Genomic DNA, 16,384 nt, shown 5'->3' on the forward strand with positions numbered 1-16,384 from the left:
GCCAAGGAGAGTTTTGAGTGCGTGCATCTTGAGGTTTAGACTTCTGGCGTTGAGTAGCATTACTCAGTTTCTTATCCCTTGTGATACCTATGGAGGTGGGTTTGTCTTTTGAGCCTTGCCTAAAAAAGGCACTATGGGGGTGGCAACAGCCTTTGCCAATATCCGAAAGCCCAGGGGTGACAGGTGCAAGCCGTCCCTAGCGAAGCATCATGGCTTGTCGAGCATGTCATCTCAGGCTGACAGGCATTGGATCCTCTTTGAATGACACCAATACGTAAGCCAGTTGTTGAAATTAATCATCTTGTCTTCATACACTGGCATCATTCCTGGTGAGGGTAAGATGCTACTCAAGGTCAGGGTCATACCGGCCTGGGCTACATGCTCAGAGAGCTCCTCTGTCTCTTTTCATGTAGTCCAGGGAGGTACGTCTCAGGTCATTCACACCAGCATGGACAATGAGTCATATTTTCACTTGCCTTGGAGTGACCCGAGTGCTTGAGTTGTGGCGGATCCTAGCGCTCGACAGACGGCTCACAGTGACCTTGTTCAGCCTGGTGAGCGGGATGTTTTTATTCATCCTACACGGCTACAGAAATATAACTCTTTGACCATAAAACCTATTTGGCAAATAAAACAATTTTATAATACAAGTTCAGTATCAAATACACTTTTGCTACCAAGACCAGTGTGCAGCTAGTTGTCTAATGAATAGAGTTTTCGACCTCACATGGTCTATATCCATTTGCTGACTGGACACAACTTTCTCCTTTCAGAGGTACCTGGGAGTACTGTCTGGTTAAATGACTTGCTCAAAAGCAAATGGAGGCACAAGGAATCATACCCTGCATCCTTCACTGCAGGAAGCATCTTATTAAGAGTGCAAAGCCTTAATCCTTGGCACTAGCTGAAAGTCAAATCATACAAAGATTTGAAAGGAAACCTTGCAAGAAGCAAGTGGTTTAAAAGGCCTCAGGAAACAAGGATTAATTAACTTCCTGATGTCCAGGACAGAGTTAACCAGGTACAGCAGTTTAAGGCACCTAGTAAGAAGTTTAAAACCTGTGTGTATTACTGCTAGAATCATACCTGTAAAATGGTAAGACACCTAGTAAGAAGTTTGAATACCTGTGTATTACTGTTAGAATCATACCATTTTTTTTAACACCCCTTTTAAAAAGATCCAAATCACACAGCCACTCAAGTTTTAGGTTGTCAAGCAAACAAGTTGTCTTAAAGAATTAACTTCTGATTCATTATGTCCAGCAAATGGCCATCGACAAGGATTGCAGACTTTAAACAATACACTTAGATAAAACATTCTTTTATGGTTCAAATTACTTCAGGAATGTGTCACCATCAGACCACACACACACAAAGTGAAGTTTCTGATCACCACGTGGATACTATCACCACAAGAACTGTGCACTTATCGTTCACCAAAACCTATTATAAATGCAGGTATTATTCATTAATTTTCATAGTTGTAACTGCAAACAGTGGATGTACATGACCTGGCAGATATCGCACTGTACTAAATTATATTTTGGATAAGACTGTAGTCAGTAAGAAGAGAGAGACCTAAAACTGCCGGAGGCCTGCTTGATCACAGATGCAAAGAATGCAAGTTTCAGCTGCAGTGATCAAGTCCAAACCTGTTAGATGCAGATCAAATTGCACATCACAAACTTGTCCTCCACACCACAAAGGACAGATGATTTTGCAAGCAGGTATTAAGATGTAAAAACTTGAACGGTATTTGGAAATGCACACCTAGAGCAGTGCTAGTACATGGCATTCACAAAGATACTTAGCAAGCACCGATCTAGAACTACAGTGGCAAACTATTAATCAGCACTAATCTCCAGAATGCATTATCACTCGAGATTTACATCACAATACTATGCTAGTTACAGTTATTAACAGATACACACTAGGGACTGCAAACACCACATATGAACTGACAACAACACACAAGCACAAACATACAGAGCATTTATAATCAGAGGGCGAATGTCCATGATAAACAGTCAGCTCATACCCTTGAACAAAAGGATCAAGTCGAATGCATAGCTGGTACATATGTAGTAACAGATATTTGGATACATCTAGCTCTACTAGATGCAGACACAGATCATTATCTTAAAATACAAAGCCACCTGTGACATTTTCTTACGTGGAGCTGCTGAGAATAAAGTTCTCCTGCTTGGTTTGGTTCTCTGGTCCCTCAGAAGGCAAGCTGAAGCGACGAAAGGCTTCCTATAGAGCAAAAAGATGTTTAACAAGATTCTCGTGCATTAAAAATATAAAAAATAGATAAACAGTCTTAAAGCATCTCTCTGCTTGCATATTAAAAAAATTCTATTGTGTTCTCTGATTACATATGAGCTAGTCCATCCTACCAAACTGGCACTTACCAGACTCTGGATAAACAGACATGGATACAGGTAAGGACTAAAATTAGCAACTCTAGTGTACAAGGGTTGTCTGTATATTAAAAAAGTACACTGGACTTTGTGTCATTAATATAATGAATAGCTTCTGTAGACTACATCTCACAATGTTATCATACATATAATTTGTAAGAACATCTGTGCAGTGCTCCATTTACACTTTTTTAAACAAGAAGCATCTTTATTAAATTATCACTTACGACATAGGCAATTGTACATTAATATAAACAAAAACAAACCATATTGACATTTTTAGTTGCAAACATTATACATCACTTATAAGCAATCTGGTCATTGTCAGTCAAATATTACATAGCTCATTCAAATTCTGCCTTCTTTTAAATCTCATTCCTCCAAAAATTATTCTGCATATACTGTTCCCACAATTCCCATTTTTCCTATGTAATTTGCTCCTACCCTTTTCTAAAGATCCCAAATCCAGTAATTTTATCTGTTACTATGTTCACTACTACTAGTACAGTTGGTTTAGACTTTGGTTTCCATTTTCTAGTAATTGTTTTTAGGCAGCCACCATAATTAGACTCAGAGCCTTACTATGTCTATGCAATTCCAATTCTGTAACATAGCTCAAAAAATCATTACCTTAGTTATACCAATTCGCTCATCCAGTACTTCTGACCGAGCAAATCCACAAAACCAAACGAAACCAAGAAGTACACAAACAAAGCTCAAGCCCAAACAGGTGCTGGATTTATTTTTCAAACTGCAAGTAAGCGCTTTCGTTCCAAAAACACATTGACAAGGAACTTCAATTACAAAAAAAAAAAAAAAAAAAAAAAAAGGACTGCCTGGTTAAATACTAAGCATGACATCACTTCCTGACTATTTAAAAGCAGTGTCTTACTTACATATAAAAAAATGTGATTTAAAAACATATACATTAAGAAAAATGTAAACATGTAAATGTGCATGAATAGTAAAATAAAACCCTGACATTAAAAGCTATGAAGTATTTTAAAAAACAAACAAAAAAAAATGTATATTCATACTATTTACATACATATGAAGTTTGACTTGATAATCCTTCAGAGAATGCATGCTATCACAAAACACATTTTTCTACTAACTTTCTATGGTTATAAACAGCAATAGTTTAAACCTTTTCCTTGCTGTGACTTCTCTAACTTGAAGCCGCTATGCGTTTCAGACTTCATGTCCTTCAGAAAAATGTGTACTAGTGCAAAAGATTATTCTAGCAACTTTAACTATAGAACAAGACATATTTTACACTTGGTCCCTGACGTTATTCCTCCCCAACTTGAAATCACTAGATAATGAGAGACGTTTCAGTTTCAGACTTCATATCCTTCATACTATTTACATACATATGAAATTCTCACTAAAAATGAACTACTATAAATAATTCCATCTACTCAGGGCTTTCAATTTTAAAATACTGGCTATAGACATGCTGTCATTTAGTCCAGGCCAGTGTATAGGGCAGCCTGCAAACTCATTACACTCCCACAAAAAAAAAACGTTTCCGATTACCACTTTCTTCCCCATCACACCTCCAACATTTCTTATCTACCCGAGGAAAATACTTTGGAGCCTACATGGGGTATAAAAATACCTATGGAAACACGTCCAGGCAAAGATCCTAAATTTTCTACACTTTGTTGCATATTTGAAAGCATATATATTCCCACTGTTTCTTTACAATTATCATGCAATATTTTATATGCTCTACTAATTATCCCTTTTTAATACATCTCTTAGATTCTACTAAAAATTCTACCAGCGCTGGTCTTTCACTTAGGATCCTCTCGCTTTCCCTTTGCCTTCACTCTGATATCAAGCCTTGGACTGCAGGTTAGAGATTGCCTCCCTAAATATATTCTTAGCCTCTTCCCATTCGGTTACTTTTCCCTCACTAAATTATTTGCTCCCAATACTTTGGTTCCTTTGACAGTTTTCTCCAGTAAATTCAAGCCCCTCTTGCCTATTTCTGGTACCCTACTTGCAGTCATTCCTATAGGCAGAATCTCCTTTCTCCATTCTCGTGCTGGGTTATTTCTTAGAATACTTTCTGCTAGTTTACGAGTAGAATATTCTGTGAGGTTACTGTTATTCTGCTTAAGGATCTGCATCCAAAAGCCTAGTCTCTCCTTTTATCTTGAACTCCCCCACCCCCACCCCCTGTTTTGTCATCATCCCTTTCCACTGAGTTATAGCATTCTGTCTGTTATGTATAGGAGCCTTAACTATGTAGTTCTGAAAATACCCCTTCAAATCAGGTAATTTCAAACCACCTTGTTCTACTGGAAGGATCAACTTATCCCATTTGACACTTGCTGTCTTCCCCTCCCAGATAAAATTCTTTATCTCTATTTAATTGTTATCCACAACTTCTCTTCTGGTTGATAAAAATATGCCTGAACTGCACATAAAACTCAAGGGACTACAAACATGGACTATGATTATCTTGTTATCCATATCCACAGCAGAGAGCTTCCAAATTCTCAGCTTTTGTATTACTGTCTAGCTTCTTCCCACATATCCTAGCTGCCACAACAGAATCCTTTTTAATCTATACTCCCAAGTACTTCATTTTATCGTGTCCCCATAAACATGGGTATTGTTGAACCAATGTGTGCATGGGTACATTGTTTATAACTATTGCCTTTGTTTTATCTTTATTAATTTTCTATCTAGAAAAGACTTGAAAACGGTCGCAAAATGTTCTACAGCACTGAAATGTCCTTTTCTGTTTTTATTGGGCATAAAATAATACCTGCAAATGCAGACCGCTTTTGACTACCATACCAATTATATCCTTGAATTTCTGAGTCCCTTACTTTCTCTGCCAATGGTTCTAAATACAACGCAAACAAGGGGGAAAGAGAACACCCCTACCTGGTTCGTCTGCTCAAATCAAAATTTATCAGAGAGGAACCACCCACTTTAAATATTCACCTCCAATCCCAGACATCCTTCTAATCCACCTTATAACTTGATCAGGGAATGCAATGGTTTCCACTGCCCTGCTCAGAAAATCCCAATTTATTCTGTTGAATACTTCCTTGGCATAAAGCCCACCAACAATGGCATTTTCTTACATTCTGCTTCCACTTGGATCATTCTGCTATTAATGTTGTCAAATGAATGCATCCCTTCCACATACCAGCTGTGATATCACTTTGGCTATTCTTTTAACCATTATAGTCAAACACTATATTCGTGATTTAGTATTGAAACAGGCCTATATGAAGCTGCTGGATCGGATGGGACTTTACCATCTTTAGGTATTACAGCCGCCATTGCTTTCTTCAAGGATGTTGGTGCTTCTAATCCTCTTAAAATACAGTTACACAAAACCTTCCAGATCATTACCATTCTTTTCCTCCTAGCTTCCAAACTTACACAGGAACACCATCTACTCCCGAGGGCTTTCCTGTAGATTGGTTATACATCCCCATGTTTATATCTCCTCCTATCCTGTTAGTAAGAGCCTCATCTTCCTCTAACCTTAACATATTTAACCTTTCTATAAACATTTCCATTTGTGCATTTTCTTGACTTGCATAATTATCTGCTTTATTCAGATTTTCATACAATTTCCAAAATATTTCTAGTAGCTCTACAAGATCTTTGGTCATCTTCCTTGTTAAAGGCTCCCTAAGCTTGACGACAACCCTTTCTACTTTGTTGCCAGAGTCATGCTAAAGGTTTTAGTGCTGTGCAGTCTTTCTAAACTCAGGCATATTACTAAACTACTACCTCATTTTTGGTTTAGCATTCTGCAATTGTTCCTCTTGTTCTGTAAGATTTCCTATTCTGCAACATTTAACCTTTGTCAATCTCTTGAAATAACTCTGTTTACTTCTTAACCATCATTCTCATTTCCACCCTATTTTTAAACTCCACTTTAACATTTATCCCATTCCCTAGCTATATGTTCAGAAGAAACTTCTATCTTCCATAATAACTCCTGAATAATTTCTACTACACATTCTTTAAATTCCTCTCAAGAGATAGGGAGGAAAAAGCCAGGGTCTCATTTTTATTTTAGTTATTATTGGCAAGTGATCTGAAATACTTCCTGGATGCATATTAAAACATTCAATCAAATGTACATGTTCCTGTGAAATACAAATTCTGTCTAACCTAACCCAGTTTTTGTACCTTGGAGAATATGACGTATATTCACTCCGAACTACTGCTAATGAATTCACATCTTCCATGCTAAATATTTTCATAAATTTCTTCACAAATCCACCATCTTTTGTCATATTTCCATTCTGGGCCCCCAGATACATCCTCACTGCTGCAAATCAAATTCCAGTTCCTACCTACAAGTAATATTCCCTGCTGAAAGAGGATTATTTCTCCCAGAATTTTCTCAAGCTCCATTACAGTAGTTTTAGGTGGGATACAAATACACGCCAGTGTAATTCTCCTCCCTTACCAGTAGCCCCCTTGTAGTCCCCTTGTAGTACAAATCTACTGTTATCTTTTTCCCCTCTATCGCTATTGCAGCTATACTTACAATTAATACAAGTATTCTCCTTTTCCTCGGTCCCAGACATACCAAATAACTATCTAGAAATCATCTCTTTATTAAATTCATATGCTCAGTTCTTTCCAAATGGATCTCCTATAGCATAGCTATTTGCACTCCACATTAATGTACTACTCTTTTACAGACAATATAGAAAGCACTGTCATTATGTTAAATTAATATTCCCACCTGTTATGTGTAACAGCTTTTTTTAATGTCTAGTTTCAGCTTTTGTGTTACAAACATACACTGGCAGGTTAATCTTTTGTACAGTTGTTTCCTGTCATAACCATTTGAACCTATGTCACATCACACAAACCTTGTTTTACTGGAAACCCTTAAAAGAAAAAAAAAACACCCTCAGGACACCCCTAAAGCCTATTAACTTAATACTAACATACAAAACTATGTATATATTCAAATATTGCAGTTTAACCCATCTAATAGGAACAACTGTCCCAGGCTGACATACTGAGACTTGGTAGAAGAGCCAACATGCATAACCTTTCTTATAGGTTAACCCAAGTGTTGCCTGCTTTGTCTCATCTTTACTTCTCACCCAGATTAGAAAATACTTGAATGCTTTCAGAAAACTCCTAACCATTGAAATAAGTAATCTGAGAAGGGGCAATAAAAACAGAATACAGACATGATAATCAGATGCACCATTGCCTCTACTAGAGGCATTTGCTAAAGGAAAACTTATATTTAGTGTTCTTTTTTATTTACTTGCTTCCCCTCAAACCCTATTGCTAAATTAAGCCAAGGCCATAATCTAGTCACTCCCTTATGCAAGAGTAAGAAAAAGCATTTCAATTTTACTTGTATCATGCTCTTTTGACCTAACTTCTTTTTACACTGCAGTGCCTACATTTCTTAAAACTAAACAAGGAGAAATAAAGGAAAAAAAAAAAAAAACAGGGGCAATGGTTTACTTTAGTTCATAGGTTGGTACTAGGCTATCAGCCCTAGGGCCTATACAAGCCTAGCCATAACAATTCCCTGGATATTTCTTCCCACAATATTTACTTCCCTGGACCCCTATCTAGCAGGGTGACTGACATGATCCCCGGGGTGAATTTCCTATCTCCCATCCAATCAAGGTTCCTTTTGAAGAGGGCCAAGGAGGGGCTTTGCTTGACATGTATGGGCAGTCTATTCGAGTATGGGGAGTCTCTGGGTCAGGAACCTATCCCTCCAGCATGTTTTGTTTATTGTGAGGACAAGGTTTAGATCCCTTGAGCATGTGGCTCTGAGGGATTGGGATTTCTTTAAGTGGAGCATGTCCAACAGCTCAGGGTTTGACATGGCCTTGTATGTTAAGAAGAGATCACCTCTGAGTAGACGATATGCCACAGAGTATAGCTGGAGTTTTTTTAGATGGTCAGCATATGGCATCTGCGTTATGCCTGTGATTCTTTTAGTGAGGTATTTCTGCAGCCTTTCCAGATGTTGCAGATGTCTTGTGAGGTACATACCAAATGGGGCATTATACTCTATAATGGGTCTAATGAGGGATGAGTACAGTGGGACAATGACCTTTTTTCTAGATGAAAAGCCCTTCGTGATGAGGTGTGCCACATAGAAGGATTTCCTGACTGTTGTGGCAATATGGTTATCGATGGTGAGACCACGGTCCACCTGTGTCCTTAAGTCTCTTCACACTTTCAATGTTTAGTGTACTGCCACCTATGTGGTAATTCATGGGTACATGTATTTTTCAAAAGAGGATAACTATACATTTCTTGGCATTAAGCTTGAGCCCATGGCTCTGGCACCAGGCATCTGTTTCTGTAAGGCCCTTTTGTAGAATATCCACATCATTTGGAGATTCAATAATGGCTCCCAGTTTGCAGTCATCTGCAAACTTTGTTAGCCAGAGCCCCTTAGTGTTGGCCTGTACTTCAGAGAAGTAGATGCCAAACAAGAGTGGTCCCAAGACTGAACCCGGAGTTACTCCACTTGTCTGGAGCTGGATTTGAAGTCTGCTACATTTACAGTCTGGGTTCTGTCAGTAAGCCAGTTGGCAACCCATCGAGTGACATAGGGATTTATGCCAAGCTTAGTATGCTTATCTACGATTCCAGAGTGGGGGATGGTATGAAAGGCCTTGGCGAGGTCCAGATAGGCTGTGTGGACTGCCTTACCCTCTTCCACAGCTCTGGAGACTGATTTGAAGAAGTCAATCAGGTTCAGGAGACAAGATCAACCCTTCACGAACCCAAACTGGGTGTGGTCCAGTGTTTGAAGGTTGCCAATGTGTTTGTTTATAAGTTACATGATAATGCATTCCATGCCCTTGCAGATCAGGCTCAGACTGATGGGACAGTAGTTCCTGGGATCCAAGGTGGATCCCCTCTTGTGGAGTGGGATAACTGTTGCTGTGCACCACTCAGTGAGCATGAAGCCTGAGGTGAGGCTATGATTAAACATGACATTTACGTGAGGTGCCAGTTCATTTTGTAGTTCATGTAGTACACAGCATGGGATGTCATCTGGTCCCATGGATGCTGTATTCTTAGCTTTGGAGATTGCAGTTTGTGTGGCAGTGATTACCGGAATTTGGGAATCTTTTGGCATTGAGATGGGCCCTTTAGGGGGTGAAGTTGGCACTAAATTGATCTGCCAGGATATTGGCAATATCCTTGGGATCAGTATATTTAATGCCATTCTGTTGTAGCTCAGAGCAGATCTGAGCATTGCCAATTAGATTCTTGACATAACTATAGAATGCCTTGTGGCTGTCTTTGGCAATTTTATTAACTAGCTTGAGGATTTTATGAGGGATCTCCGCTTCTTACCGAGGCTGGTGAGGGAGCTTTTTGTATCCTGGGATTTTCCTCTTTTCTGCAACAGCTTATTCCTTCTGTTGTATAGATTGTTTAAAGCAGTGGACCACCAGATCGGCTTCCTTTTTTTTTTTTTTTTACATTAGAGGAGAGCATCTTTGTTATATTTGGGATAGCACGATTCATGCACAAGTGGATGTGCTCATACAGTGCCTTAGTGTAGGATTCAGCAGTCGAACTTTCAGATCCTGTCTGCATGGGTGTCATGAAGTTTGTCACTTCTGACTTCAGTAGCATAAAGCTGGCTTTGGAAAAGTTTTTTTATGGAGGTTTCCTTACTGGGGGGTGGGGGTGGGATGAGGATGTCAAAGGTGATTTGCTTATGGTCAGACCTGACCAATGAGGGGGTGACCACTGATGTGGAGCATCTATCTCCCATGTTGGTAATGACCAGGTCTAGGATATTGGAGCCCCTGGCGGGACAATGGATTAGTTGATCCAGGGCGTTGGAAATTATGATTTCCAAGAACCGCTGGGAAAAGGTGTTGGCACCAGAGTAGTTTTCCCAGTTAATGGCAGGGTAGTTGAAATAACCCAGTATTATGGTGCTTGGTTGTAACTTAATATTTTCCAGTATGTTTAGAATGGTGTAGTGAGTCCTGGGACATGGTGGGGTATCTGTAGCAAGCTACAATTTGGATTGCAGTCTTACCTAGTGTTAGTTGCACCTGGAGAATTTCAGATGGATTGTGTTGGGCAACTAGCCTGGAGGTGTGAATATGAACACTCCTCCACAGTTAGTGTTTCAGTCTTGGTTTTGTGGCCAAAAAGTGTGGTAAGAGTTGTAGCCTGGTATTGCAGGGGTGCTCTCTGGAGCCTTTATTGCACAGATAAATCTATGTTCTCCATTTTTACGAGTGCCTGGAGAGAGTGCATTTTGAGGTTTAGACTTCTAGCATTGAGTAGCATTACCTTCAAATTTTGCATGCTTGTATCTGTTACGGTGGTGGTTTTGTTCTTTGAACCTTGCCTAAAAAAGGCACTATAGGGGTGGCAAGAGCTTTAGCCAGTAACCTGAATCCCAGGGGTGACCGGTGCAGACCATCTCTGGCAAAGCATTGTTTGTCGATCATGTCTTCCCCGGTAGACAGATACTGGATCCCCTTTGTATGACACCAGAAGCTTAGTCAATTGTTTAAAGTCAATCATTTTGTCCTTATACTGTGGTATCATTCTGGGTGAAGGCAGGATGCTACTCAAGGCTAAGGTCATACCTGCCTGGGCCACATGATCCGAGAGGTCTTCCATGTCTCTTTCTATGTAGTCCAGGGAGGTACATCTCAAGTCATTCACGCAAACATGGACAATGACAGAGTTGTATTTGTACTTGTGGAGTGACTTGAGTGCATGCGTTGTGGCAGATCCTGGCACCAGACAGGCAGCAGACTAATTTTCTCCTTGTTCAGCATGGTGAGTGGGACATCAGTGTGCCTGACTATAGAGTCACCTATAACTGAAGTATTAGATACATTGTCTTGCTTTAGGTGCTGTTGTTGGGTGGCACACTGGTGAGCTATGTGTCACTTTGGTTGTGACTGGTGTTTGTGTTTCAGCTTTGGAGGTCCTTGTTGCATGGGCAGGTTAATGTTAAGGGCCTCCGCATATGTGGGTGTTAATGGTGTGGGTTTTGAAGGGCTATGAGTTGCTTGAGGTGTAGTACAGGTGTTAACCTTCTCCTCTTGACTGTCCAGCACAATCTTGGCCAGAGAGCTTTGCTTCCAGTTTGGCTATGTAAGTGCATCTCTCGCAGGTTGGAGTGTTGGGTGGTAGGATGAGAGGGTTGTCTGTGTACATGAGGCAGTTGCCGCATTGCCCCAGTATGCCCAGATTCACCAGGTGGACAGGAGAAACCACCGGAATCTGACCCTTGGACATGCCTGTTTAGGTGCTTTTTTTGTAAAGTAAAAGAGCAGTTTTCCCTTACGTTTGCAAGGTACTTTGCAATTGCAGGCCGTTTAGTGCCTACGATTAATTTCTCCTTATTGACAAGGAGAGTTGAGTGCTTTTATCAGTTTCAGGCTTCCTATAGCTTTCCAGCAGGTTCTAGAGCAAGTGCTCGCCACAGGGATTCAGATTTTAGTGCTACTACTGAGAAACCAGCTAGTTCTAAGGGAAATTTTGAAGAGCAGACTTTCTGGCACCTGGAATAGTTTAACTCTGTAGCCCCATGGTGCTGCACAATGCGAAAAATGTACAAACACACGTGTTTTTAAGCCAGAAAGTTGAAAGGGATAGAAATCAGCCCAAAAAGGCTAATAAAATTACAATTTCAGAGCTGGAAACCACTCCTCTAGTGTTAGGCAGTACAATGCTCACCAATCCCACTGGCAAGCAATAGGACTTCCCTCCATCACAGCAAGGTCTGGACAGCGTTGAACACAGAAAATAAAGTCCTGAGACAAGCAAAGCCTGGGATCTGGACTATACCAGCTCGGAAAGGTGGGAAATGAGCAAACAAGATAGTATTTTTTTTTTAGAACAGGCTAAACAATGCAATAATACAGTAAATAAACACAGAAAAGGCTAACACACTTCAGTGTGTAGTCCTAAACAGTAAATGCAATTGAAACTCTACAAAATTAGCAGTTTAAAACGTTTTAAATGAAGCAAGGCAAGTGCACAACTGAACAATTTAAGAGGCAGTAATACAGCAGAATAAGTAGCTAGTCTACATAGAGAGAAGCCTATATATACAGAAAAGCAGCTAAAACAAACAATTCAGATGCAGTGCAACCTAGAGCACTTTAGTTGTAGCAATATTAAGGCAAATACAGTTATAAATACACTAAAAGATACTCTATTTCCAAAATGTTTAAGAAGCACAGTCAGAACACAAGGAGATTCAGCAATTTATTTTTTTTTAAGAAAGGGAGAAGGTAGTAACAGAAGGCCTTCTCAGATGTTCTCTCTATATTAGGTAGAATGAGCATTAATAATGACACTAGACTGGGAAGAGTGTCCCAGATAAAATTTACAGTAGGGTCGGGCAACTGCAAAGCCACCAAGTAGAACAAGACACCAACAGGGAGGCAGGCTGTGGACCAATACTAAAAGCTATTAGCCTACACTCTTTACACAGTAAACACTATAGAAATCTGTATGACAGCAGTGAGCCACAAAATGAAAGTTTTAAACCGATAAAGGAGCAAAGACTACAGAATGCTTTTAACTGCAAACAAATCAGTTACCCGTGCAGATTAGTCAACAGCAATAAAATACAGTAAAAAGTATGCAGCAGGCAATAAAAAATGCTATATATAAACTGCTAGAAACCATATATTTAATGCTCTGTAATCCCACACGTGTCAATTTCTGACTTACTGATTTTCTTCCTGTTGATCTCCATCTCACAAATCCAGTCTCTGCTTTATTTCCAACGTACTCAAAGTTCTTGTCAATTCTTGTGCTTTTTTTTTCTGTCTCAAGCATTTACCTTTGAAATACTGGAAACTGTTTCAATGGCACAGCTATGAGCTTTATTGCCAGAACAAGCAGCAGAATCTTCTGTATGATAGGTCAGTTTTTGTATTTCCTCCTTAGCATGTTTTGCATCAAATGATTTTGAACCTCCATGAAAGAATACTCTGAAAATGGCTGGATACAACAGTTTGAATCTTACACCCGCTTCTTGACATTCCCTGATTACTGGAATAAATGTACTCCTCCTCTACCTGGTGTATAGTAAGTAATCATTTTCCACAAACACTCTACTGTCCCCCATTTTTATTACTCTGTCCCTCTGCCACAGTTGTCAGAATAAACTCTGCTAGTAGATTGAATCTGTACCATTAAAGTTCTAGGTTGCTTTGTCATGGCCAGGCTTGGAGCATACACACAATCAAGGATGTCGGCAGGCATAAGCTCTTGCCTAGCCAGTGGGGTAGCAAAACCAGTGAATTATAAAAAAAAGTCCTTAAAATTCCTTCCATGTCCCCTTCCCCACCTGAAAACCTGCCTTGGGTTACTTGCAAGCATGGGGGTAGGGGTGGACAGGATGAGTAGGATAGACAAGACAGATGGATAGCTCTCAACTGTACAGATTCTCAATGTCCAGATTTTGGCTTCTTATTTTTTATCTATTCCTCATAAAATTTGTGATTTTCTGGACTTTTGTGGCAAATCAGGGGAGGACTGAATCCATAAAAATAATCACTTTAGTTTCATACTACATATTCTTCAGAAATAACACAATTCTAGCAACTTTCTAAGTTTATACGAGCAATATTTAAAACATGTCCCTATTTTGTTGCCTTTGCCCCCCATTATTTGGCTTTGTCAAGATTTTTTTGCATCACGAGGTTGACCGCTGTAAAGGGGAGACAGAGCTCTCAACTGTCCAGACTTTCACAGAATGTCTACATTTAACTTGCATTTTAGGTCCATTTCTCTTAAAATTAGTTTTATGGCAAATCACCAATAAATCATGGACGACTGAAGTCAGAAAATAATGGCAGACATTTGATTTTCACACTTCATACTGGGTGGGAGGTTGGCATAATGGTTAAGGTATTTCCTTTACAGACACAAGGTGCAGGGTTGAATTCTCACATGGATTAACTGCCTAAGCTTAAAATGGCCCACAAGGGCAGTTGGCCTAGTACTAATCTAAGAATCTATGAACCTATATCCTTCAGAAAATTTATAATGTAAAACCTATTGCTCTAAATCAACTTTCTAAGTTTGTAACAGCAATAATTTAAGAAGTGTCTCTATTTTTTGTTCCCAATTATTTGTGGCTTTGTCCACATTTCCTGCTTTAAGAGAGGGAGAGACAAAATGGGTTAAAATGTAGTAGTACAGATTTTGCAGTGTGCGTCTGCATTCATGCATGTCTGTAGGGGCAAGAATGAAGCGGTTTGTGTGCGAGAGAAATGACATAGGGACATATTTTAAATTTTGCTGTTATAAGTTTAAAGTTGCTGGAATGACTGGATCTATGTTAGCATGCATTTTGTGTGCATCTGTGAGACACAGATTACAAAGGCCCAAAAGTAGAGACGGATTGTAAATATTGATCGGAAATCTGGTTGCAGGACTGGTTTGTCAGCAAGGAGTGAGTCAAAGATAATGGGCCAAAAAGTAGGGACATATTTTTAAATACTGGTGTTGTAAGCAACGTTGCTGGAATAACTGAATAGATATTGATATGCAGTTTGTGTGTGTGAGTGACAGTTTTCAAAGGCCCAAATTACAGACAGGTTTTTAAACAATGATCAGAAACCTAGACATCTGCTGGAATAATTAGATCTGTTGTCATGCATTTTGTGAAAGATATGAAATCTGGGTTCTGGACCAAGCAAAACATGATGGTAGGACAAAGGCTGAAAAATAGGAACAGATTTTAAATATGGCTTTTATAAACTTAGAACGTTGCTGGATAACTGTATCTGTGTTAGCATGCATTTTCTGTGTGGTTGGTAGTATAACAGGATTTGTGTTGGCATCTATTTGTGTGTGAGCAGACCCAAATACAGGGACAGATTTTAAATACCGCTGCTATAAACTGGAAAAGTTGCTGCAAGAACTGGATCTGTGTTAGTATGCATTTTGATGTATATGAAGTCTGCACAAAACCAAACATGATGGGTGGAGGAGGGGGGGGGCAAAGGTCCAAAAAATAGCAAAAGATTAAGTATTACTCTTAATAAACTTATAAAGTTAAGTTTGCTGGTATTAGTTGCAGAGCTTCAGTTTTTCACTCCGTTTCATGTGGTTCTTAGTGCACTGTAGCTGTAATAACCGTGCATATTCCAAACTGCCATTGCATTATATACAGAGAATCACTTTTGTTTGTGTTTACTGTTGAGGACATAACTAGTATTTTCATCTTTATGTTTTGTATTAACATACCAAACGGAAAGGCTTTCAAAGACTGACCCAGTTCTAGTTCATGTCTTGACTGTCATAGCCTTTGAATAAAGGTGCTGTGCTGTTGTCTCAGTGCTGCAGGCACTGTTGGCTGAAAATTCTTGATACAAATACATCAGTTGGGAAGAATTATCTGAATTTTTGTGACAAAGCAGCCCAAGCAAAGGATAAAAATTCAGAGATGTGTAGCACCATTAGCTTGGATAGAATTGCAGCTTAAGTGTTGTGACTTGGTATCCTGTTTCTACTGCCTTAACAGCTATATAATACAGCAGAACAAGAGAAAAACCAGTCTGTTTTTTTAGTGTTCTACTGTGGCTGCCATGGCATCTTGCATTATACTATACTTAGGTTGAGTGGTGTGGAGAACTTCTGTCTAAATATGTAGACAGACTCAGATTCTCCACTGCTCAGACCAGGTGCTGGAAAAGTTGCTGTCACTGTTTTAAAGCTTCAATGGATAAATTGATCCAGGACTTAAATGTTGGCATGTAGCCTGTGTGTGCATGCAGTGTGAATGGACCTCAGACTGGCTAACTTGATGTGGTACAGAGGCTTGGTGCAGTGAATCACTGCTACTAAATGCCAAATTTTGATGGGGCAGCATGGATGCATGTGGGGTAGCAGTACCAGACCTTGGAGTAAAAACTGAAAAAACTGTTTACACCCCTGCACCCAATGTGCCCCAACTCCTG

General features: G+C 39.5%; 1 protein-coding gene across 1 annotated transcript in view; it reads right to left on the reverse strand.

The window, feature by feature from the left end:
* The window catches only part of ROGDI (rogdi atypical leucine zipper), a 309,957-nt gene that overhangs the window by 232,430 nt on the left and 61,143 nt on the right, over window positions 1-16,384 (reverse strand). The window contains exon 3 of the mRNA XM_044089055.1: window positions 2,174-2,256. Coding sequence (XP_043944990.1) covers window positions 2,174-2,256 — 83 coding nt within the window. The remainder of the gene's footprint in view (window positions 1-2,173; window positions 2,257-16,384) is intronic.

Source organism: Protopterus annectens, chromosome 12.part0, assembly GCF_019279795.1.
Source record: "Protopterus annectens isolate FY-2018-M chromosome 12.part0, PAN1.0, whole genome shotgun sequence".
NCBI lineage: Eukaryota > Metazoa > Chordata > Ceratodontiformes > Protopteridae > Protopterus > Protopterus annectens.